This window comes from Chiloscyllium plagiosum, unplaced genomic scaffold (genome assembly GCF_037043375.1).
Source record: "Chiloscyllium plagiosum isolate Xiang-an unplaced genomic scaffold, Cpla_swu_hap1 HiC_scaffold_13, whole genome shotgun sequence".
Lineage (NCBI taxonomy): Eukaryota > Metazoa > Chordata > Chondrichthyes > Orectolobiformes > Hemiscylliidae > Chiloscyllium > Chiloscyllium plagiosum.
In genome coordinates, this window is record NW_028270151.1 from 3,327,725 (window position 1) to 3,351,529 (window position 23,805).

Sequence of the window (23,805 nt, forward strand, 5' to 3'; positions counted from 1 at the left end):
AGACACTCAGAATCTTAACAAATCTGTTGAACACAAACTTTCATTGAAGGACCTCTGCTGGTTATACTTGATTAAGCCATAGGTTTCTCAATTCCAAATAATTTGATCCCAAATTATAGACTCTAAGAGGCAGTCTACAACTTAATGTTGAAAAATGTGGTGCTGGAAAAACACAGCAGGCCAGGCAGCATCCGAGAAGCAGGAGAAGCCCTTCTTCAGGAATAAGCCCTTCCTCACTTTCTCCTAGACTACAACTTAATGCTGAGGAATGTAACACTTTCCAACATCTCATGTCTTAGCTCAGGATTTCCCAGACACATGATGGATGAGATTCCAAGTAAAAGTAATAGATAGGGTGGTTCAGTGGTTAGCAATGCTGCCTCACAGTTTCCAGGCATATGAAACATAGAAGATAGGAGCAGGAGGAGGCCATTCAGCCCTTCGAGCCTGCTCTGCCATTCATCCCGATCATGGCTGATTGTCCAACTCAATAGCCTAATCCTGCTTTCTCTCCTTAACCTTTGATCCCATCCGCCCCAAGTGCTATATCTCACCACCTCTTGAATATATTCAATGTTTTGTCATCAACTACTTCCTGTGGCAATGAATCCCACAGGCCCACCACTCTTTGGCTGAAGAAATGTCTCCTCATCTCCATCCTACATGCTCCACTCTGAACCCTTAGACTGTAACACTTGGTTCTGGACACACCCACCATCGGGAACATCCTCCCTGCATCTACCTTGTCTCGTCCTGTTGGAATTTTATATGTCTCTCTGAGATCCCCCCTCTGAACTGCAGTGAAAACAATCTGCCCTCATCCATCTGTCCTGCCATCTCCGGAATCAGCCTGGGAAACCTTCGCTGCCCTCCCCCGAGTGCAAGAGCATCCTTCCTCAGAAAAGGAGACCAAAACTGCACACAATATTCGGGGTGTAGCCTCACCAAGGCCCTGTATAACTGCAACAACACATCCCTGCTGCTGTACTCAAACCCTCTCACAATGAAGGCCAACATCCCCTTTCCCTTCTTTACCTCCTGCTGCACCTGCATGCTTCCCTTCAGTGCCTGGTGCACAAGGACACCCAGGTCCCACTGCACACGCCCCTCTCCCAATTTATAGCCATTCAGGTAGGAATCTGCCACCTTGTTTTTGCTTCCAGAGTGAATATCCTCACATTTATCCAAATTATACTGCGTCTGCCATTGATTTGCCCACTCACCCAACCTGTCCAGATCATGCTGAAGGATCTCTGCAATCTTATCACAGTTCACCCCTCCCCCCCCACCCAACTTCGTATCATCTGCAAACTTGGGATGTTATATTTTGTTCCCTCATCCAAATCATTAATATACATTGTGAATAGCTGGGGTCTCAGCACTGATCCCTGAGGCACCCCACCAGTTACTGCCAGCCAATTTGAAAATGATCCATTAATTCTTACTCTTTGTTTCTCTCTGCCAACCAGTTTTCTATCCATCTCAATATACTCCCCCAATCCCATGTGCTTTAATCTTGCACAATAATCTCTTATGCAGGATGTTGTTAAATTCTTTCTGAAAGTCCAAATAAACATCGACTGGCTCCCCCTTGTCAACTCTACTCATTACATTTTCATAGAATTCCAACAGATTTGTCAAGCATGAATCCATGCTGACTCTGTCTGATTCTACCACTGCTTTCTAATGCTCTGCTATAAAGTCCTTGATAACGAATTCGAGCATTTTCTTCACTACCGATGTTAGGTTTACTGGTCTATAATTCCCTGGTTTTTCTCTACCTCCCTTTTTGAATACTGAAGTGACACTAGCTACCCTCTAATCTGCAGGGACTGTACCAGAGTCTACAGAATCCTAGAAGATGACCACCAATGCGTCCACTATTTCTAGAGCAACTTCCTTAAGTACACTGGGATGTAGATTATCAGGCCCTGGGGATTTATCTGCCTTCAATCCCATCAATCTTCCCATGCCATTTCTCTACTCATAATGATCTCTCTCAGTTCTTCCCTCTGACTAAATCTTGCCTTCTCCAACATGTCTGGTTAGCGAGTTTTGAGGAGATTTGTAGCTCACATTGAGGTTCTGGATGTAGATTTGCTCACTGAGCTGGAAGATTCATTTTCAGACATTTTGTCACCATACTAGGAAACATCAGTGAGCATCCGGATGAAGCACTGGTACCATGGCCCGCTTTCTATTTGTGTATTTAGGTTTCCTTGGGTTGGTGATGCCTTTTCCTGTGACGATATCATTTCTAGTGGTGATGTCATTTCCTGTTTTTTTTCTCAGGGGGTGGTAAATGGGATCCAAGTCAATGTGTTTGTTGATAGAGTTCCAGTTGGAATGCCATGCTTCTAGGAATTCTCATCCGTGTCTCTGTTTGGGCTAATCCTAGGATGGATGTGTTGTCCCAGTCGAAGTGGTGTCCTTCGTCATCCGTATGTGAGGATACTAGTGAGAGAGGGTCATGTCTTTTTGTGGCGAGCTGATGTTCATGTATCCTGGTGGCAAGTTTTCTGCCTGTTTGTCCAATGTAGTGTTTGTTACAGTTCTTGCATGGTATTTTGTAAATTACATTAGTTTTGCTTGTTGTCTGTATAGGACCTTTCAAGTTCATTAGCTGCTATTTTAGTGTGTTGGCGGGTTTGTGGGCTACCATAATGCCAAGGGGTCTGAGTAGTCTGGCAGTTATTTCCGACATTCTCAACTTTATCAACAAAAACATTGATTTGGATCCCATTTACCACCTCCTGAGAAAAAGAACAGGAAATGACATCGCCACAGGAAATGATGTCACAACATGAAATGACATCACCTACTCAAGGAAACTTAAATACACAAATAGAAAGCGGGCCATGCCACCAGTGCTTCATCTGGAGGCTCACTAATGATGTTACCTAGTATGGTGCCAAAACGTCTGAAAGTGAACCTTCCAGCTCAGCGAGCAAACCTACATCCAGAACATATCTGGTATTTGATTTGTGTTCTTTTTTGTGAAGACAGAACCAAAGTATGTGTTCAGTTGCTCAGCCATTTCTTTGTCTCTGATTATACATTCCCCCATTTCTGTCTGTCAGGGACATACATTTATCTTCACCAATCACTTTCTCTTCACATGCCTATAGAAACACTTAGTGTCAGTCTTTATGTTCCCTGCAAGCTTACTTTTGCATTGTAATTCCTTTCCTTAATCAATCCCTTGGTCCTTCTTTGCTGAATTCTAAACTGCTCTCAATCCTCAGATCTATTATTTTTCTTGGCCAATCTGTATGCTTCTTCCTTAGACTGGATACTATCTCCCATTTCCTTTGTAAGCCATGAATTGTCCCTCTTACTCAGTTTACTTTTGTGCCGGACAGGAATAAACAGTTGTTGCAGATCACCCATGCGTTCCTTGAATGTTTGCCATTGCCTATGCACTGTCATCCCTTTAAGTAGCTCTCCCCAATCTATCAAGGACAACTCATGCCTCTTCTCCAGGTTCGAGTGACTGTCTGTGTGGAATTTGCATGTTCTCCCTGTGTCTTCGTGGGTTTCCTTCCACAGTCCAAAGGTGTGCAGGTGAGGTGGACTGGCCATGCTAAATTGCCCATAGTGTTCAGGGAAATGCAGGCAAGGAGGATGAGCCATAGGAAATGCAGGATTACTGGGATAGGGCCAGAGGGTGGCTCTGGGTAGGAAGCTTTTTGGAATGTTAGTGTGGACACAATGGACAGAATAGCCTGCTTCCAAACAGTAGGGATTCTATTCCATAAATCACTCAGCTACGTATCAAGTAAAACTCTCACTACTGTACCTTATAACATGGCTTCATCCCAGCTTCAGGATAGTGTACTCTATTTGGTCAGAGTGATGTTCCTAAGATGCACACTAGCTAACTTTCTACAACTGTAATTATATCAGAAAGGTGGTTTTGTGCTGTGCACAGGTGATATGATGTTTGAAGTGCTGTCACAGACATGATGGGTGGAATGGCCTCCTTTTTCACTGTGATTCTAGTGAAGGGCTGAAGGGATCAATGCTGGGGGCAGTATTATTTACAATTTCTCTCAAGGACTTGGACAAAATGACTTAGTATTTCCCTAACAGTCAGTCAGATCAATCAGTCTTCTTCCACACAAAACATTTAGGTGAAATGTTTCCATTTGGCCAAAGCCACATTGGGGTAAACGTTAGTGAAAATCTGACAAAAACTTCAAAACAGTTTTTTGAGAGCCTTCCCCACCATTCCTCCAAAGATACAGCAAGTGATCAGGAGACATCGCTTTTGGGATTCACCTTCTGGGAAAAGACTTCAACCTAACAGTTCACACTGTCCTGAAAAATAATGTTTGGGTGTCAATAGACAGTGCTTCCCTTATAGACATTCCTGAAGAAGGGCTCATGCCTGAAACATCGATTCTCCTGCTCCTTGGATGCTGCCTGACCTGCTGCGCTTTTCCAGCAACACATTTTCAGCTATCAATAGACAGTGCCATGATCAAATGATCGACTTAGACATTGGAACTTCTGATAATTAAACAGGTACATATTTACCTGGTTCTCCAGTGTCACCAGTCTGCCCTTTGATTCCAGGCAATCCGTTCAAACTAATAGAGTCACCAATATCACCTGTTAAGAGAAGCATTAATAGTTTATTTTTAAAAGAAGACAATATAATGAGTCCTAATGTTAGATTAGATTACTTACAGTGTGGAAACAGGCCCTTCGGCCCAACAAGTCCACACCGACCCGCCGAAGCGCAACCCACCCATACCCCTACATTTACCCCTTTAACCTAACACTACGGGCAATTTAGCATGGCCAATTCACCTGACCTGCACATTTTTGGATTGTGGGAGGAAACCGGAGCACCCGGAGGAAACCCACGCAGACACGGGGAGAAGGTACAAACTCCACACAGTCAGTCGCCTGAGTCGGGAATTGAACCTGGGTCTCTGGCGCAGTGAGGCAGCAGTGCTAACCACTGTGCCACCGTGCCGCCCATAAATGAGACATGAAGGCTCAGTTAGGGCACTTGAGAGTTACAAATTAGCCAGGAAAGAGCTAAAGAGAGAGCTCAGAAGAGCCAGGAGGAGACATGAGAAGTCATTGGTGGATAGGATCAAGGAAAACTAAAGCTTTTTATTGGTATATCAGGAATAAAAGAATGACTCAAGTAAGGTTAGGCCAATCAAGGATAGTAGTGGGAAGTTGTGCATGAGTCAGAGAAGATAAGGGAAGCACTAAATGAATATTTTTTGTCAGTATTCACACTGGAAAAAGACAATGTTGTCGAGGAGAATACTGAGAAACAGACTACTAGACTGGATGGGATTGAGGTTCACAAGGAGGAGGTGTTAGCAATTCTGGAAAGTGTAAAAATGGATAAGTCCCCTGGGCCAGATGGGATTTATCCTCGGATTCTCTGGGAAGCCAGGGAGGTGATTGTCAAGCCTTTGGTTTTGATCTTTATGTCATCATTACCTGCTAGAGGCTAGCAAATGTCGTCCCCTTGTTCAAGAATGGGGAGTAGAGACAACTTGGAAATTATAGACCAGTAAGCCTTACTTCAATTGTGGGTAAAGTGTTGGAAAAGGTTAGAAGAATAGGATTTATAACCATCCAGAAAGGAATACGTTGATTAGGAATAGTCAACAAGGTTTTGTGAAGAGTAGGTCATGCCTCACAAACCTTACTGAGTTCTTTGAGAAGGTGATCAAACAGGTGGATGAGGGTAAAGTGGTTGATGTGGTGTATATGGATTTAGTAAGGCATTTGATAAGGTTCCCCAAAGTAAGCTGTTGCACAAAATACAGAGGCATGGGATTGAGGGTGATTTAGCGGTTCGGATCAGAAATTGGCTAGCTGAAAGAAGACAGAGAGTGGTGGTTGATGGGAGTTCAGTTACTAGTGGGGTACCACAAGGATCTGTTTTGGGTCCACTGTTGTTTGTCATTTTTATAAATGACCTGGATGAGGGTGTAGAAGGATGGGTTAGTAAATTTGCGGATGACACTAAGGTTGGTGGAGTTGTGGATAGTGATGAAGAATGTTGTAGGTTACAGAGAGACATCGATAAGCTGCAGACCTGGGCTGAGAGGTGGCAAATGGAGTTTAATGCAGAATAGTGTGAAGTGATTCACTTTGCAAGGAGTAACAGGAATGCAGACTACTGGGCTAATGGTAAGATTTTTGGCAGTGTAGATGAGCATAGGTTGACACCCAGGTTGAGAGGGTTGTTAAGAAGGCATACAATGTGCTAGCTTTTATTGGGAGAGAGATTGAGTTTTAGAACCATGAGATCATGCTGCAGCTGTACAAAACCCTGGTACGGCCATATTTGAAGTATTGCATACAGTTCTGTCACCACATAGGAAGGATGTGGAAGCTTTGAAAAGGGTTCAGAAAAGATTTACTAGGATGTTGCCTAGTATGGAGGGAAGATATTATGAGGAAAGGCTGAGGGACTTGAGGCTGTTTATGTTAGAGAGATGGTTGAAAGGTGACTTAATTGAAACATATAAGATAATCAGAAGGTTAGATAGGGTGGAAAGTGAGAGCCTTTTTCCTCAGATGGTGATGGCGAGCACGAGGGGACATAGCTTTAAATTGAAGGGTGATAGATGTAGGACAGATGTCAGAGGTAGGTTCTTTACTCAGAGATTAGTAGGGGCATGGAATGCACTGCCTGCAACAGTAGTAGACTCACCGACTTTATGGGCATTTAAATGGTCATTGGATAAGCATATGGATGAAAATGGGATAGTGTAGGTTAGATAGGTTTCAGATTGGTTCCACAGGTCAGTCCAACATCGAGGGCCGAAGGGCCTGTACTGTGCTGTAATGTTCTATGTTCTATAATAAATAAGATTTGGCTGAATTTGAGAATGCATTCATGTTCTTTGAGGATGTAACAAGTAGGGTTGACAACCATTGGATTGAGTATGTTTGGATTTCCAGAAGACATTTGATAAGGTAGTACATAAAAGCTTTACGGCATAAGCTAAGAGCTTACAGTGTCAGAGGTGATATCTTCACATGGCCAGAGGATCCAGTGACCATAGGCAAACGTGAGGGCTGCAGATGTTGGAAACCAGAGTTTACATCAGAGTTGTGCTGGAAAAGCACAGCAGGTCAGACAGCATCCGAGGAGCAGGAAAATCGACCTTTCGGGCAAAAGCCCTTAATCAGGAATTCCTGATGAAGGGCTTTTGCCCGAAACGTTGATTTTCCTGCTCCTCGGATGCTGCCTGACCAGCTGTGCTTTTCCAGCACCACTTTGATGTATAGATCTAGTGACCATATCCACGTGAAGATATCACTTCTGACTCTGTAATCACTTATCTTACAGAGTCACAGTTAATAGACTATTTTCAGGTTGGCAAACAGATTTAAAGTAATCAGTAAAAGAAGCAAATAAGTGATATGAGGGAAAAAAAAATCAGGGATTGAGTCTGGAATGCACAGCCTGAGAATGCAGTGAAACCACAAATAAACTAATTCAAAAGAGAATTGATTGGTTATTTGGAAAGAACAATGTGCAAGGTTACAGGGAGAAGACTAGGGAATGGCACCAGATGAAGTGATCATTCTGTGAGCTGACACAGACTCAATGGGTTTCATTCTGCACTGTGATTCTAGTGGGAATCAACACTGGGATTTCAACTATTTCCAGTATATCTCAATGACTTGGATGAAAGGATTAACTATTAGCAGTCAATCCAAAAATAAGTAGGAATGTAACATTTGCATGACAAAAGAGCCAGACAAGGACCTTCTCCAACAAGAGAGAATATAGCCATTGCCCTTTGACATTCAATGGTATTACCATCACTGAGTTCCCCCACTACCAACCTCCTGTGGATTACAATTGACCAGAAACTCAACTGGATCAACCATTAAAAATACAATGGCTACAAGAGTAGCTGAGAGGCTGGGAATTTAATAGTGAATAACTATCCCCTGTCTCCACAAAGGCTTCCACAAGGTACAAGTCAGGAGTGTGATGCATTACTCCTCACTTGCCTGGACAAGTGCAGCTCCAACAACACTCAAGAAGTTTGACACCATCCAGGACAAAACAGTATACTTGATTGTCACCCCATACACTATCTTAAACAATTGCAACAGTGTGTAGCACCTACAAGATGCACTGCAGTAACTCACCCATGTTCTGAGCACAAACCCACAAGTTCAACTACTTAGAAAGACAAGGGCATCTGATCTATGGATACACCATCACCTCCACGTTTCCCTCCAAGCTCCATACCACCGTAAGCCACCCTTTCATTGTTGTTGGATCAGAAACCTGGAACTCGCTCTGTAATAGTGCTCTGGGTTTCTCTAACATATCAAGGTGTTCAATGCTCTGACATGGCTACTTACCACCATCTCATCAAGGGGCAATTAGGGATGGGCAACAAATGCCAACATAGCCAGTGATGCCTATATCCCATGAACATATTTTCAATAAAGGGATGCAAATGTGAAGCAAACACAAAGTTTGCAAGTGGGTAAAGGTTACATCAGTGGGCAAAAATTTGGCAGGTTGCATAAAGTGGGAAAATAGGACATTGTCATTGTTTATAGGAAGAAAAGAAAATCAGAGTTTTATTTAAATGGAGTGAAACTGCAGTATTCTGTGGGCTGGCATGGTGATTCAGTGGTTAGCACTGCTGTCTCACAGCATCAGGGACTCAGGTTTAATTCCTGCCTCGGTAACTCTGGTGGGTTTCCTCTCACAGTCCAAAGGTGTGTCGGTTAGGGTGGATTGGCCATGTTAAATTGCCCCATGGAGCCCAGAGCCATGGGAAATGCAGGGTACAGGGGTAGGGTAGCGGATGGGTCTAGGTGGGATGCTGTTTGTCAGTGTGATCTCAATGGGCTGAATGGCCTGTTTCCCCACTGTACAGATTCTATTATTCTATAAAGATCTGAGTGTTCTTTTGCATGAACCCACAAAATGTTGATATGCAAGTACAGAAAGTGATTGGGAAAACAAATAAAATGTTGGCTTTTATTTCAAGAGGAATAAGGCATTGAAGTTTGAAGAAGGGCTTATGCCCGAAACGTCGATTCTCCTGTTCCCTGGATGCTGCCTGACCTGCTGCGCTGTTCCAGCAACACATTTTCAGCATTGAAGTTTGAATGTACTGATACATGTCTGCAGTGCATTGGTGAGTTTTGATTTGATCTATTATTGTCACATACCTAAGTACAGTTAAAAGTTTTGTTTTGTGTGCAGTACAGGTAGATCACACTGCATGAAGTGTGTTATAGTGATAGAACAGAGCGAAGAATACAGTGTTACAGCTGCAGAGAAAGTGCAGAAAGAATAAGATCAACATTTAAAGTTGAAATTTGAGAGATCCGTTCAGAAGTCTAATAACAGTGGAGAAGTATCTGTTTTTGAACTTGTTGGGATATTTGTAAAATGACTGCACAGAGACCAGTATCCCTTCATCACGTCACCTTTAACTTACATGTGCACAGTACATGTGCTCTGACCAGCTAGCTCAGGGCCAATCCCTGGAATGAGGAGACTGTCCAAAATCTTCTGGTTATCTCTGTCAGCCAGGACTCCCTGATTGGCCCAGGTTAACAACCCCAATCAGGGATCTCATACTCAATGAGATCCACCTGACTCCAATCCTGTGTTTAAGCTTCTGTATCTTCTGCCTGACGGAAGAGGTTATAACTGGGATGGGAGGGGTCTTTGATGAATTTGGCTGCCTTTTCAAGGCAGTGAAAGTGGAGACAGTCAATGGATAGAAGGTTGGCTTGTGGGATGGACTGGGCTGTGTTCACAACTCTCTATAGTTTCTCACAGTGTAGAGCAGATGTCATACCAAGTGTATTGCATCCAGAATGAATGAGGAAGTAGAGGCATTGTTGTGCTTACTTGGCTGTCACATCAACGTGGCCGGTCCAGGACAGATTGTTAGGAGAAAGTGAGGACTGCAGATGCTGGAGATCAGAGTTGAAAAATGTGTTGCTGGAAAAGTGACGCTCTCCACCATCTCCACCTCAGTTCCATTGATGTAGATAGAGGTGGACCCTCCACCTTGCTCCCTGAAGCCAATGACCAGCTCTTTCATTTTGCTGATTGCTACCTTTTCACCAAATCACCAAGCACTCTGTCTCTTGTACTCTGTCTTGTCATTGTTTGATATCCGGCCTACAATGGTGGTGTCATCAGCCAAGTTGTAGATGGAGTTCAGATGAAATTTGGCAGCACAGTCATGAGAGTACAAGCAGTATAGTAAGGGGCTGAGTACACAGGCTAGCGAGGAAGCCATTATTCCTGATGAAGGGCTTTTGCCCAAAACATCGATTTCGAAGCTCCTTGGATGCTGCCTGAACTGCGGTGTTCTTCCAGCACCACTAATCCAGAATCTGGTTTCCAGCATCTGCAGTCATTGTTTTTACCTCGTTGATTTTAACCCTACTGCGAATCCTCTTGTAAGGATGCCTGCCTTGAAGAAGCTTTCCTCCTCTCTCTACAAGAATCTCAGGGAGTCCCTCTCCCACTGCAACTCCCAGGTCATTTCCTCTGCCCTGAAGCTCTTCAACCATGTCGTGAAACAAACTCGCTACTACAGCCACATTTGCTTCCTCAGTGCCTGCCTCCGTATCCAACTCATCCCACACGGACTCCGGACCACCTCTAAACCAGCAGAGTTCGGACCCGAACAGGACAAACAGTACAGACTACAGATTCAAAAACACCAGCACCAGTTCTCCTTCAAGATCCTCCGCTCCACACTTGCAGCAATGCGCCGGCACCTAACCTCTCTACAGTCTGCCCTGCCTCAGCTGAGGGCCATATTCTCTCGAATTGTAAAGGACCCACTCTGTACTACATCTTCAGGAGAATCCATACTCTCAACAAACAGTATTTCAATTCCATCTCAAACATCAAAAACTGTAAGTACAACAAACTTTTATCTACCCAATTCCATAACCAGTGCTCCTCAAACATTCCAGAAGATTCCCCTGGCCTCACAATCTACTCAGACGCCATTAGCCATGCGGCTGATGCAGCTGCCACCCCCCCGCTGATTGATGATGTCACTTCCGCCCCCATCATGGCCACTCCCACAGCCACTTCCGGCCCTCACATCATCGCCGATGCCACACGCACAGTGACTTCCCCCACCCCTACTGCCGTGGTCACCACCACTTCCGCCCCACCAGCGCCACTCACCTGCATTCTGCTGACATGCCCCCCACAGATCCCACTGTCACCATTCCCGGCTCCCATACCCCTGAGGGGAACACTACCCCTGCTCATGACTCCACCCCCATTCCCCCCACCATCACACCCACTCCAGGTACTGGTTCCACCCCCACTCCCAGCTCTACACCCACACCAGCTCCCAGCTCCCAGCCCTGCCGAGTTTTCACCATCCCCCCAGACCTCCCCCTCACTGAGGACGAACGATCAGTCCTCAGCAAAGGACTCACCTTCATCCCCCTCCGTCCACGCATCAATGAATTTACTACACGCCGTGACATCGAACAATTCTTCCGTCGCCTCCGCCTCCGAGCTTACTTTCACAATCAGGACTCCCGCCCACCTTCCGAGGACCCCTTCGCCCACCTCCAACACACTGCATCCACCTGGACACCCCGTGCTGGCCTATTACCTGCCCTCAATCTCTTCATTTCCAACTGCCGCCGGGACATTAACTGCCTCAACCTGTCTACCCCCCTCCCCCACTCCAACCTCTCACCCTCACAATGTGCAGCCCTCCAATCCCTCTGCTCCAATCCCAACCTCACCATCAAGCCAGCGGATAAAGGAGGCGCAGTGGTAGTCTGGCGCATTGACCTCTACACCGCTGAAGCCAAACGCCAACTCGAGGACACTGCCCCCTCGACCATGACCACACCCCCCATCACCAAACCATCATCTCCCAGACCATACAGAACCTCATCACCTCAGGAGATCTCCCACCCATAGCTTCCAACCTCACAGTCTGGGAACCCCGCACTGCCCGGTTCTACCTCCTTCCCAAGATCCACAAGCATGACCACCCTGGCCGACCCATTGTCTCAGCATGCTCTTGCCATTATTCCTGATGAAGGGCTTTTGCCCAAAACGTCGATTTTGCCTGTCCTTGGATGCTGCCTGAACTGCTGTGCTCTTCCAGCACCACTGATCCAGAATCCCTACACAGGCTAGCGGGCAGCTGGTGTTGAGGATTATCATGGAGGAGGTATTGTCACCTATTCTCACTGATTGTGGTCTGTGGGTCAGGAAGTCAAGGATCCAGTTGCAGCGGGCAGAACAGAGACCTACAACATGGAGTTTAGAGATGAGTTTCTTTGGAATTATGGTATTGAAGGCGAAGCTGTGATCAATAAGTAGGAGCCTGACATCGGGTATCCCTGTTATCCAGATGTCGCAATGATAAGCGTAAGGCCAGGAAAATGGGAAATGGGCCAGGGCTGGAGTCAATGTGAGCCAGGACTAACCTTTTGAAGCATTTCAGAATGATGGATGTCAGAGCCACCAGGTGGTTGTTATTGTGGCACATTTCATGTGTTCTCTTTGGCACCAGGATGATAGTGGTCTTCATGAAGCAGGTGGGGACTTCAGATTGTAGTAAAGTGAGATTAAAGACATCAGTGAATAATCCCATCAGCTGGAATGTGTAGGATCTGAGATCACACTTGCACCACCTACAGATTTAGCCTCTTGACTTAAGGATATTCAATGTTTGCCTTAGAAACAGTTCAGAGATTTACTCAGTTAATTCCTGGGATGAGGGCTTTGTCTAATGAGGAAAAGTTGAGCATGTTGAGCCTAAACTCATTCGATGTTATGTGAAATAATTCTGCAGAGACCAATATCCCATCATCAAGTCCCCCTTATTTCACACAGGGAGAGTCCTTGACCCTGATCCAGCGCCCTCAGAGCCAGCTCTCAGAGTGAGCAGAACCTCTGACACTCCTGTTTATATCTGTCAGCCAGGGGTCCCTGATCAGACCAGGTTAACAGCCCCAATCAAGGATCTCATATGCCATGAGGTCCACCTGGCTGACCTTTTTTACAATCAGTACAGTATGAAAAAGAAATGATCTTATTGAAACATTTAGGATTCAGGAAGGGTTGCACAGTAAATGGTGAGAGGATGTTTTCTTTCATGGGGGAATGTAGAATATAATTTCAAAATAAAGGGGCGCTCCATTTAAGATGAAGGTGAGAGGGTATTTCTACTCCTAGTCATTGGTCGTAGGATTCACTTCCCCAGAAAGCAGCCAAGTCTGGGTCATTGAATATATTTAAGGCTGAGGTTGACAGATTTTTGTTTCAAATCAAAGGTTATGGTAAATCACCAGGGAAGTGGAGTTAAGGCCTCAATCAGATCAACCATGAGCTTACTGAATAAAGGAAACAGGCTTGATGGGCTGAATGGCCTACTTCTACTCAAATTCTCCGCATGTTATAATGTGAATCTGTCATTTACGAGACATGTGTTTACCTGGTCATTTGTTGTGGGTGGAGGAAAGTACGCCTTTCTCTCTCAGTTCACAATCTATTAGAAATCAACTATCACCAACTTTCCACAGTCCCTCTCTCTGTTTCTTTCTCCTGAAATTCTAATGTGATTTATTTTAAGCTCGTCAACATGACAGACGTTTGTTGTAGAGAACTGCATGCATCTTCTTCAGGAATATAGGCCTTGATTGAAACAAAGACAAAGTGAGGACTGCAGGTACTGGAGAGTCAGAGGTCAGAAAGTGTGGTGCTGGAAAAGCACAGCAGGTCAGGCAGCATCCGAGGAGCTGGAGGATCGACGTTTAAGGCATAAGGCCCTCATCATTACATTCCTGCTAAAGGACTTATGCCCAAAATGTTGATTCTCCTCCTTCTCAGATGCTGCCTGACTTGCTGTGCTTTTTGACCTTGATTTAAACCAGGCCAACATGTTAAAACCAGTAACAGGTTTCCGAAACCATCCTCACTCCAATCTGAAGGAAAACTCAATTTCATTTCCAGATCAGGGGATCAGTGGTCAATCACAACATCCCACTTGCTGCTCAATTCAATGTGGGCTGGGTATTAAACCTGGATCCTCACAACGTGTGGCCTGAGCGTTATTTCAGGCTGCATTTTATCAGGAGATCTAAGGAAATCTTCAAAAATAATTGATAATCAATTATTCAGTCAATAAGAAGCATGTGAATTTGTGGCCTATCAGTAGTCATGGTATCTCAAATTTCCTCCCACAGTTCAGTGAGAATAAGTTGGCCAAGTGAGTGGCAAGTATAATTAATGGTTTGAACAGGAGCCCAACAATGTATTAGTATCTTACTGAGGGGGATACCTTTTTGTCCTTTACAACCAGATGTTCCTTCAGGTCCAGGTGACCCTGGTTGTCCTCTGTCACCCTAGAAGTAAACAAACTACAACTTAATATTCCATTGAACAGTTTGTGGTACAGTGCAATGTTTCTGATGTGATAACAAATAACTCATGAAGCTGTTAGTGATGTTTACATACTTACCTTGTCCCCCTTCATTCCTGGAAATCCAACAATGCCTCTTCCACCTTTTTGTCCCATTGGCCCTTGCTGTCCACAAAGACCCGATGGTCCCCTCATCCCACGAAAACCTTTCTCGGAGCCTGGAAAACCAAGCCTGCCAGGCAATCCAGGGATTCCTGGGTTCCCAGGAAGCCCCTTTTCACCTGAAGCAGTTGCAAAAATTTACAGTCAGTTTAACATCAAACAAAACAATTAACATTTGAGTTAAGGAGACAAAATAATATTGTCATTGCCATTATGGAGACAGGTTCCAAGGAGAAAAAAGCTGGGAGATATTCCAAGGTATATGAGTTTCTAAAAGGACAGGCAGGAAGGAGAGGGCGGGAGAAAGTGAGGCCTGAAGATGCTGGAGATCAGAGTCAAGAGTGTGGTGCTGAAAAAGCACAGCAAGTCAGGGAGTATCCGAGGAGCAGGAGAGTTGGCGTTTTGGGCATAAGCCCTTCATCAGGGGTGTGTGTATGTGTGTGTAGCAAAGGGGTTGAAAGATAGATAGGGTGGAAGACGATAGGTAGAAGATGTTGGGGGATGATGGTGGTATTTTGGATTAGAGGGTGGAGTGAATAGGTGGGAAGGAAGAGGGTCTCAAGGCAGAAGATGAGGCGTTATTCCTCCAGGCATCAGGTGGCTATGACTTGGTGGTGGAGGAGGCCCAGGACTTGCATTTTCGTGGTGGAGTGGGAGGGGGAGTTGAAGTGTTTGGCCACGGGGAGTGGGGTTGGTTGGTGCTTGTGTCCCAGAGACATTCTCTGCAACGTTCTGCAAGTTGGTGCCCTGTCTCCCCAATGTAGAGGAGACCACATTAAGAGCAATAGTCACAGTAGATGATGTGTGTGGAGGTACAGGTAAATCTCTGTCAGATGTGGAAGGATTCTTTGGGGCCTTGGATGGAGGTGAGGAGGGGGGAGGTGTGGGTGCAGGGTTTGCACTTCCTGCGATGGCAGGGGAAGCTGCCGGGAGGGGAGGGTGGGTTGGTGGGGGGGCATGGACCTAACAAGGAAGTCACGGAGGGAATGGTCTCTGCGGAATGCTGATAGGGGTGGGGAGGGAAATATATCTCTGGTGGTACAGGTTGGAATCGAAAGATGAAGACTCCTTAAAGGTGGATGACAATGGTAGGAGGAATATACAGGCAGCTAGACAGTGGGACAAGGACAAATCAGGAGATAATAAGAACATGCAACAAAAGCAAACCATGAATCATGACTGATTTAATCTAGACATAAGTTTAGGATAGCAGAGTCAGGCACCATTCCGTGGAGCAGGAGAGTCAACACTTCAAGCATAAGCTGCACACTTTTGGACTCTGATCTTCAGCATTTACAGTTCTCACCCTCTCCACATAGATTGGGATAGTCAGATTGGCCGAGGAACCATGAAGAATTCATCAAATGTACTCAGGACAGTTTCCTAGAACAATATGTTGTGGATCCATCTGGGGATCGAGTGATTTTGGATCTGGTGATGTATAATCATTGGCTAACTAACAGAACACAGATGGGAGAACGGGAGCACTTTTAAATTGGCAATCTGTAACTAATGGATCGGCACTGGGACCACAGTTATTTACGATATATATTAACAACTCGGATGAGGAAAATGAATGTTCTATAGCCAACTAATGATGTCAGAGTAAAATATTCCCTCGGAAACAATGACAATAACACGATTGAATTTATCACTCAGTTTGAGAGAGAGAAACTTGGGTCAAAAATAATAATGTTAAACTTAAATAAGGATATTGACAAAAGAATGAGGCAGAGCTTGCAGGAGTGAATGAGGGAAGGAGTTTAGCAGCAAAATAATTGAGAAACAACAGCAGATGTTCACAAAACAGTTCATGGGTTGAAACATATACCTAATCCATTGAGGAAGAAGGATCTGAGGAAGGTGAGAAACAGATCACAGTTACCAGGGAAGGTAAGGGTAGCATCAGATTGAAAGAAAAAACATACAATGTAGCAATGATTAGTGATAAGTGAGAGGATTGGGAAAGTTTTAAAAACTAACAAAAGAGAATCATAAAAAAGTAGAGGGAGAAAATAAACTTTGAAGCTAAACGTGCAAAGTAATATCAAGATGAACAGCACGAACTTCTTTCACCATATATAGAGAAAGAGGAAAGCCAAAGTGAACACAAAGAGAATGAATCTGGGGAAATAATAACAATCGGAAACCTGGAAATGGCAGAAGAATTAAATAAATACTTTGCATCAATCTTTATAGTGAAAGACATGAATAGCATTCCAAAATTACCAAATATTCAAGGGTCAAAAGGGAAGAAAATAAGTACAATAACAATCATTAGAGAAGAAGTGCTCGGAGGTGTAGTGGACAGCGAACAGGGTTACTTCAGATTACAACAGGATCTGGATCAGATGGGCCAATGGGCTGAGAAATGGCAGATGGAGTTTAATTCAGATAAATGCGAGGTGCTGCATTTTGGGAAAGTAAATCTTAGCAGGACTTATACACTTAATGATTAGATTACTGGAAACAGGCCCTTCAGCCCAACAAATCCACACCAACCCGCCAAAGCGCAACCCACCCAGACCCATTCCTGTACATTTACCCCTTCACCTAACACTATGGGCAATGTATCATGGCCAATTCACCTAACCAGCATATCCTTGGACTGTGCGAGGAGACCGGAGCACCCGGAGGAAACCCATGCAGACATGGGGAGAATGTGCAAACTCCACACAGACAGTTGCCCGAGGTGGGAATTGAACCCTGGTCTCTGGTGCTGTAAGGCACCGTGCTGCCCCAATGGTAAGGTCCTTGGGAGTGTTGCTGAACAAAGAGACCTTGGAGTGCAGGTTCATAGTTCCTTGAAAGTGGAGTCGCAGGTAGATAGGATAGTGAAGAAGGCGTTTGGTATGCTTTCCTTTATCGGTCAGAGTATTGAGTACAGGACATGTTGTCATGTTGTGGCTGTACAGGACATTGGTTAGGCCACTGTTGGAATATTGCGTGCAATTCTGGTCTCCTTCCTATCGGAAAGATGTTGTGAAACTTGAAAGGGTTCAGAAAAGATTTACAAGGATGTTGCCAGGGTTGGAGGATTTGAGCTACAGGGAGAAGCTGGGGCTGTTTTCCCTGGAGTGTCAGAGGCTGAGGGGTGACCTTATAGAGGTTTACAAAATTATGAGGGGCATGGATAGGATAAATAGACAAAGTCTTTTCCCTGGAACTGGAGGACATAGATTTAGGATGACAGGGAAACATGTAAAAAAGACCTAGGGGGCAACATTTTCACACAGAGGGTGGTACGTGTATGGAATGGGCTGCCAGAGGATGTGGTGGAGGCTGGTACAATTGCAATATTTAAGAGGCATTTGGATGGGTATATGAATAGGAAGGGTTTGGAGGGATATGGGCCTGGTGCTGGCAGGTGGGACTAGATTAGGTTGGGATATCTGGTCAGCATGGATGGGTTGGACTGAAGGGTCTGTTTCCATGTTGGACATCTCTATGACTCTATAACTACTTGGGTGAAAAAGCATTAAGGCCCCTGGATTAGCGAGTTTTGAGAAGATTTAAGGCCATGGATCTGATGGAGTGTACCCCAATATGAAAGGAAGCAGTTACTGAATGCATTGGGAGGATTGGATTTGGCAATTGGCAATGAACCAGGTCATGTGCCAGACCTCTCAGTGGGACAGCATTTTGGTGATAGTGATTACAAGTCCCTGACCTTTATTATAATCATGGAGAGGGATAGGATCAGACAGTATGGACAAGTATTTAATTGGAGGGAGGAGAATTACAATGCTATTAGGCAGGAACCGGGGCATCTAAATTGGGAACAGATATTCTCAGGGAAATGCGCAACAGAAATGTGGAGGTTGTTTAGGAACCACCTGTTGATAGTGCTGGACAGGTTTGTCCCACTGAGGCAAGGGAGGGATGGTAGGGTAAAGGAACCTTGGGTGACAAGGGATGTGGACATCTACTCCAGAGGAGGAAGGAAGCTTACTTAAGGTTGAGGATGCAAGGATCAGCTAGGGCTCTAGAGGGTTACAAGGTGACCAGGAAGGAACTGAAAGACTTAGGAGAGCTAGAAGGGGGCATGAGAAAGCCTTGGCGGGAAGGATTAAGGAAAGCCCTAAGATATTCTACACTTATGTGAGAAGTAAGAGGATGGCCAGAGTGAGGGTAGGGCTAATCAGGGATAGCGGAGGGAATTTGAGCCTGCAGTTGGTGGTGGTAGGGGAGGTCCTTAATGAATATTGTAGTTTAATCAGAAACAAAAACAGAAGTTGCTAGAAAAGCTCAGCAGATCTGGCAGCACCTGTGAAGAGAAATCAAAGTTAACATGTGATCCTTTAACAGTTGGTTTAGTGTCTGTTATTGAGCCAATGTTTGAGTCTGTAACAGCAGAGCATTTAGAAACATAGAACACGATCAAGCAGAGGTGGCATGGCTTCTTGAAGGGGAGTGACACCTGCCAAATATATAAGAATTCTTTGAGGAGGTAACAAGCAGAATAGATAAAGGGGAAGCAGTGGATGTGATAGATTCAGATTTTCAGAAGGTGTCTGATAAGGTTCTATGTGTTAAGCTGTTGATAAGACAAGAGCGCATGGAATGAGAGGTAGTATATGAGCATTGATAGAGGATTGGCTAACTGATAGAAAACAGGTTTGGGATAAGGGGTAAGGGCATTTTCAGGGTGACAATCTATGAATCGTGGGTCCCACAGGGATCAGTGTGGGGGCCACAGTTACTAACAATATATTATACATATATGTGTGTGTAATATATGCTAATCTATTAGTGACTTGGATGAGGCAAATGAATGTTCGACAACCAATTTTACATATGACCCAAAAATAGATGAGAAGATAAGTGAGAATGACACAGGGTCTACAGAGGGATACAGGTGGGTTCAGTGAGTAGGGAAAAATTGGCAGATGGAATCTAATGTAGAGAAATGTGAAGTTATGCACATAGGCAGGAAGACTAGAGGGGCTGAATATTATTTAAATGGAGAAAGACAGCAGAAAGCTATAGCACAGAGGGATTTGGGCATCACCATCCAGGAATCACAAACACCTGGCATCCAAGTTCAGTGAGTAATAGGGAATACTGCGTACAGTTCTGGTCACCACATTACCAAAAGAGGGTACAGAGGAGGTTCACCAGGATGTTGCCTGGTATGGAGGGTGCCAGCTATGAGGAGAGGTTGAACAGATTAGGATTATTTTCATTAAAAAGGAGGTTGAGAGGGGACCTGATTGAGGCCTACAAAATCATGAGAGGTATAGACAGGGTGGATAGCAAGAAGTTTTTTCCCAGAGTGGGGGACTCGGTTACTAGGGGTCATGAGTTCAAGGTGAGATGGAAAAGGTTTAGGGGAGATATGGATGGAAAGTTGTTTATGCAGAAGATGGTAGGTGCCTGGAATGCATTGCCAGTGGAGGTGGTAGAGTCGGGCACGATAGCAACATTGAAGATGTATCTAAACAGATACATGAATGGGCAGGGAACAGAGGGACACAGATCCTTAGAAAATAGGCAGCAGGTTTAGAAAGAGGATATGGATCAGCACAGGCTTGGAGGGTTGAAGGGCCTGTTCCTGTGCTGTAAGGTTCTTTGTTCTTTGTTCTTCTTTGAAGGCAAATGGAACGTTGGTCTTTATTTCAAAGGGATTGCAATATAAAAGTAGAGAGGTTTAACTAAAACAATACAATGTACGGGTCAGACCGCAGCTGGAATGCTGTGAACGGTTTTCGTTGCCTTATCTGAGGAAAGATAGACTGGCCTTACAGGCAGCTTCACTCAGCTGATCCCAGATATGAAAAGACTGTCTTATTAGGAGAAGGCGAGTATGTTGGGCTTGCTTTCATTGGAGTTTGGAAGAATAAGAGGAGACCTAACTGAAACATACAAGATTCTGAGGGAACTTGACAGGGAGATACAGAATGGCTGTACCCCTTTTCGGAGAATCAAAGATTAGATTAGATACATCTGTAAAGCCTTTGACAAAGTTTCACATGGAAGGCTGGTCCAAAAGGTCATCCAAGGCAGGTTGGCAAACTGAATCCAAAGTTGGTTTACAAACAGGAAGCAAAGGGTGCTGATGGGGGGCTGTGTTTGTGGTTGGAAGCCTGTGACCAATGGTGTACCATAGGGATCGGTGCTGGCATCCTTGCTGTTTGTTATGTATACTAACAATTTGGATGTGAATGTAGGAGATATAATTTAGTAAGTTCATAGATGTCATGAAAATTGCTGGTGTTGTTGATAGTAAGGAGGATGGTCTCGGGTACAGTCTAATCTTCATCAGCTGGGAAATTGGGCAGAGCAATGGCAGATGCAAATTAATCCTGATAATTGTGAGGTGATGTAATTTGAGAAGTCTAATAAGGGAAGGACATACACAATGAATGGCAGGTCTCTAGGAGTGCTGAGGAACAAAGGGACCTTGATGTACAAGTCTAGAGATCCCTGAAATACAGGTAGACAGGGTGTGGAAGAAGGCTTCTGGAATGTTGCTTTCATTAGCTGGGACATAGAATATAGGGTAATAAGTCTTGGTTCAACTTTATAAAACATTCGTTAGGCCACAGATGGAATACTGTTTGGTTCTGGTTGCCACATTATTGGAAATTCCTTATTGCACTGGACAGGGTACAAAGGAGATTCACCAGGATGTTTCCTGGAATGGAAAGTCTCCCAATGGGTGGTAGAAATATGGAACATGCTGCCTGAGAAGGTGGTGGAAGCCCGCTCTAGTAACATTTAAGAAGCATCTGGATGAGCACGTGAAATGCCAGGACATAATAGGCTCTGGGCAAAAGTGAGGACTGCAGGTGCTGGAGATTAGAGTCGGGTGTGTGGTGCTGGGAAAGCACAGCAGGTCAGACAGCATCCGAGGAGCAGGAGAGTCGACATTTCGGGCAAAAGCCTTTCATCAGGAATTTCAGGTTGAGATCCACCACTGCCATGGCCCCCAGATAACGTCTGACACATGAAGACAACCCACAATCTTTATAAAGCAGGACAGAGATCGTTACTACGTTAACTGTGAGGAAGGGAAAAAACTACACCATCATAGACTCTGGACCAAGTGCAAGTAAGTGGGATTAGTGTAGTTTGGTGTTTGTTGATCACTTTGGCATGGTGGGGATATTTCAATGCTGTATGACTCTCTCTGAGCAGGCATAAACTCAGAATAAAGGTACACTTGTTGAAGATAGACATGAGGAGGCATTTCATTTCTCAGGGGGACAGAATTTGTGGAATTCTTTATTACAGAGGGCTGTTGAATCTGAATCATTAAATATATTCCAGACAGATTGTTAATCAGTAAGAGAACATAAGAACAGGAGTAGACCATTCAGCCCCTCAAGCCTGTTCCATCATTCAAGGAGATCATGGCTGATCTGTGGCCTAACTCCATATACTTAGCTTTGGCCCATATCCCTGAATAATTTTGCATAATAAGATTTATCTACATCAGATTAAAACTAACAATTGATTTCATGTCAACTACCATTTGTGGAAGAGAGTTCCAAACCTCTCCCACCCTTTGTGTGTGGAAGTACTTCTGAATATCTCTCCTGAACGGTCTGGCCCTAATTCTCAGACAATGCCTTGAAGTTCTAGAATCTCCAACCAGTGGGAATAGTTTATCCGCATCTACTCTGTCCTTTGCTGTTAATATCTTGAAGGATTCAAATCAGAACACCCCTTAACCTTCTAAATTCTTGAGAATTACGGTTGATGGGGAAAAGGTGTGAAAGTGGAGTTGAGGATTGCCAGATCAGCCACTGAACAGTGGAGCTGACTTTGATGGACTGAATGATGAAGGGCTTTGGCTCGAAACGTTGATTCTCCTGCTCTTCGGATGCTGCCTGACCTGCTGTGCTTTTCCAGCAACACACTCTCAACTCTGATCTCCAGTATCTGCAGACATCACTGTCTCCTCCTTGATGGGCTGAATGGCCTACTGCTGCTTGCAAGGCTGATGGCCTTATAGTAAAGCAATAATGCTTTTGATACAAAGCAACTATTTGTTCATCAACCTACTCTCTCAACCAGCAAACACAGACAATATATGTTGTGGTTCTGTTTGCCGAGCTGGGAATTTGTGTTGCAGACGTTTCGTCCCCTGTCTAGGTGACATCCTCAGTGCTTGGGAGCCTCCTGTGAAGCGCTTCTGTGATGCTTCCTCCGGCATTTATAGTGGTTTGAATCTGCCGCTTCCGGTTGTCAGTTCCAGCTGTCTGCTGCAGTGGTCGGTATATTGGGTCCAGATCTATGTGCTTATTGATTGAATCTGTGGATGAGTGCCATGCCTCTAGGAATTCCCTGGCTGTTTTCGGTTGGGCTTGTCCTATAATAGTATGAGCATTTCCCATCAACCACCACCCTCTGTCTTCTTTCAGCTAGCCAATTTCTGATCCAAACCGTTAAATCGCCCTCAATCCCATGCCTCTGTATTTTGTGCAAAATCCTACCATGGGAAACCTTATCAAACACCTTATGAAATCCATATATACACCACATCAACTGCTTTACCCTCATCCACGTGTTTGGTCACCATTTCAAAGAACTCACTAAGGTTTGTGAGGCACGACCTATCCTTCACAAAACCATGCTAACTATTCCTAATCAACTTATTCCTTTCTAGATGATTATAAATCCTATCTCTTATAACCTTTTCCAACACTTTACCCACAACCAAAGGCAGGGTCACTGGTCTACAATTACCAGGGTTGTCTCTATTCCCCTTTTTGAACAAGGGGACAACATTTGCTATCCTTCAGTCTTCTGGCACTATTCCTGTCGACAACGACGACATAAACATCAAAGCCAAAGGCTCCACAATCTTCTCCCTGGCTTCCCAGAGAATTCTCGGATAAATCCCATCTGGCCCAGGGGACTTACCTATTTTCACACTTTCCAGAATAGCTAACACCTCCCCCTTGTGAACTTCAATCCCATCCAGTCTAATAGCCTGTTTCTCAGTATTCTCCTCGACAACATTGCCTTTTTCCTGTGTGAATAACGATGAAAACTATTCACTTTGTGCTTCCCCTATCTCCTCAGACTCCACGCACACTTGATCTTTCCCACATCATTGTTTTATTCCTGATGTACTTGTAAAAAGCTTTAGGGTTTTCCGTGATCCTACCTGTCCACGACTTCTCATGTCCCCTCCTGCCTCTTCTTAGCTCTCTCTTTAGGTCTTTCCTGACTAACTTGTAACTCTCAAGTGTCTGAACTGAGCCTTCACGTCTCATTCTAACATAAGCCT

The 23,805-nt window shown here is 44.6% G+C and overlaps 1 protein-coding gene across 1 annotated transcript in view; it reads right to left on the reverse strand.

Annotated features, from left to right (window-relative positions):
* The window catches only part of LOC122555674 (uncharacterized), a 260,338-nt gene that overhangs the window by 44,755 nt on the left and 191,778 nt on the right, over positions 1-23,805 (reverse strand). The window contains exons 33-35 of the mRNA XM_087993923.1: positions 14,502-14,683; positions 14,322-14,385; positions 4,540-4,614 (exon numbers count right to left, since the gene is read on the reverse strand). Coding sequence (XP_087850049.1) covers positions 4,540-4,614; positions 14,322-14,385; positions 14,502-14,683 — 321 coding nt within the window. The remainder of the gene's footprint in view (positions 1-4,539; positions 4,615-14,321; positions 14,386-14,501; positions 14,684-23,805) is intronic.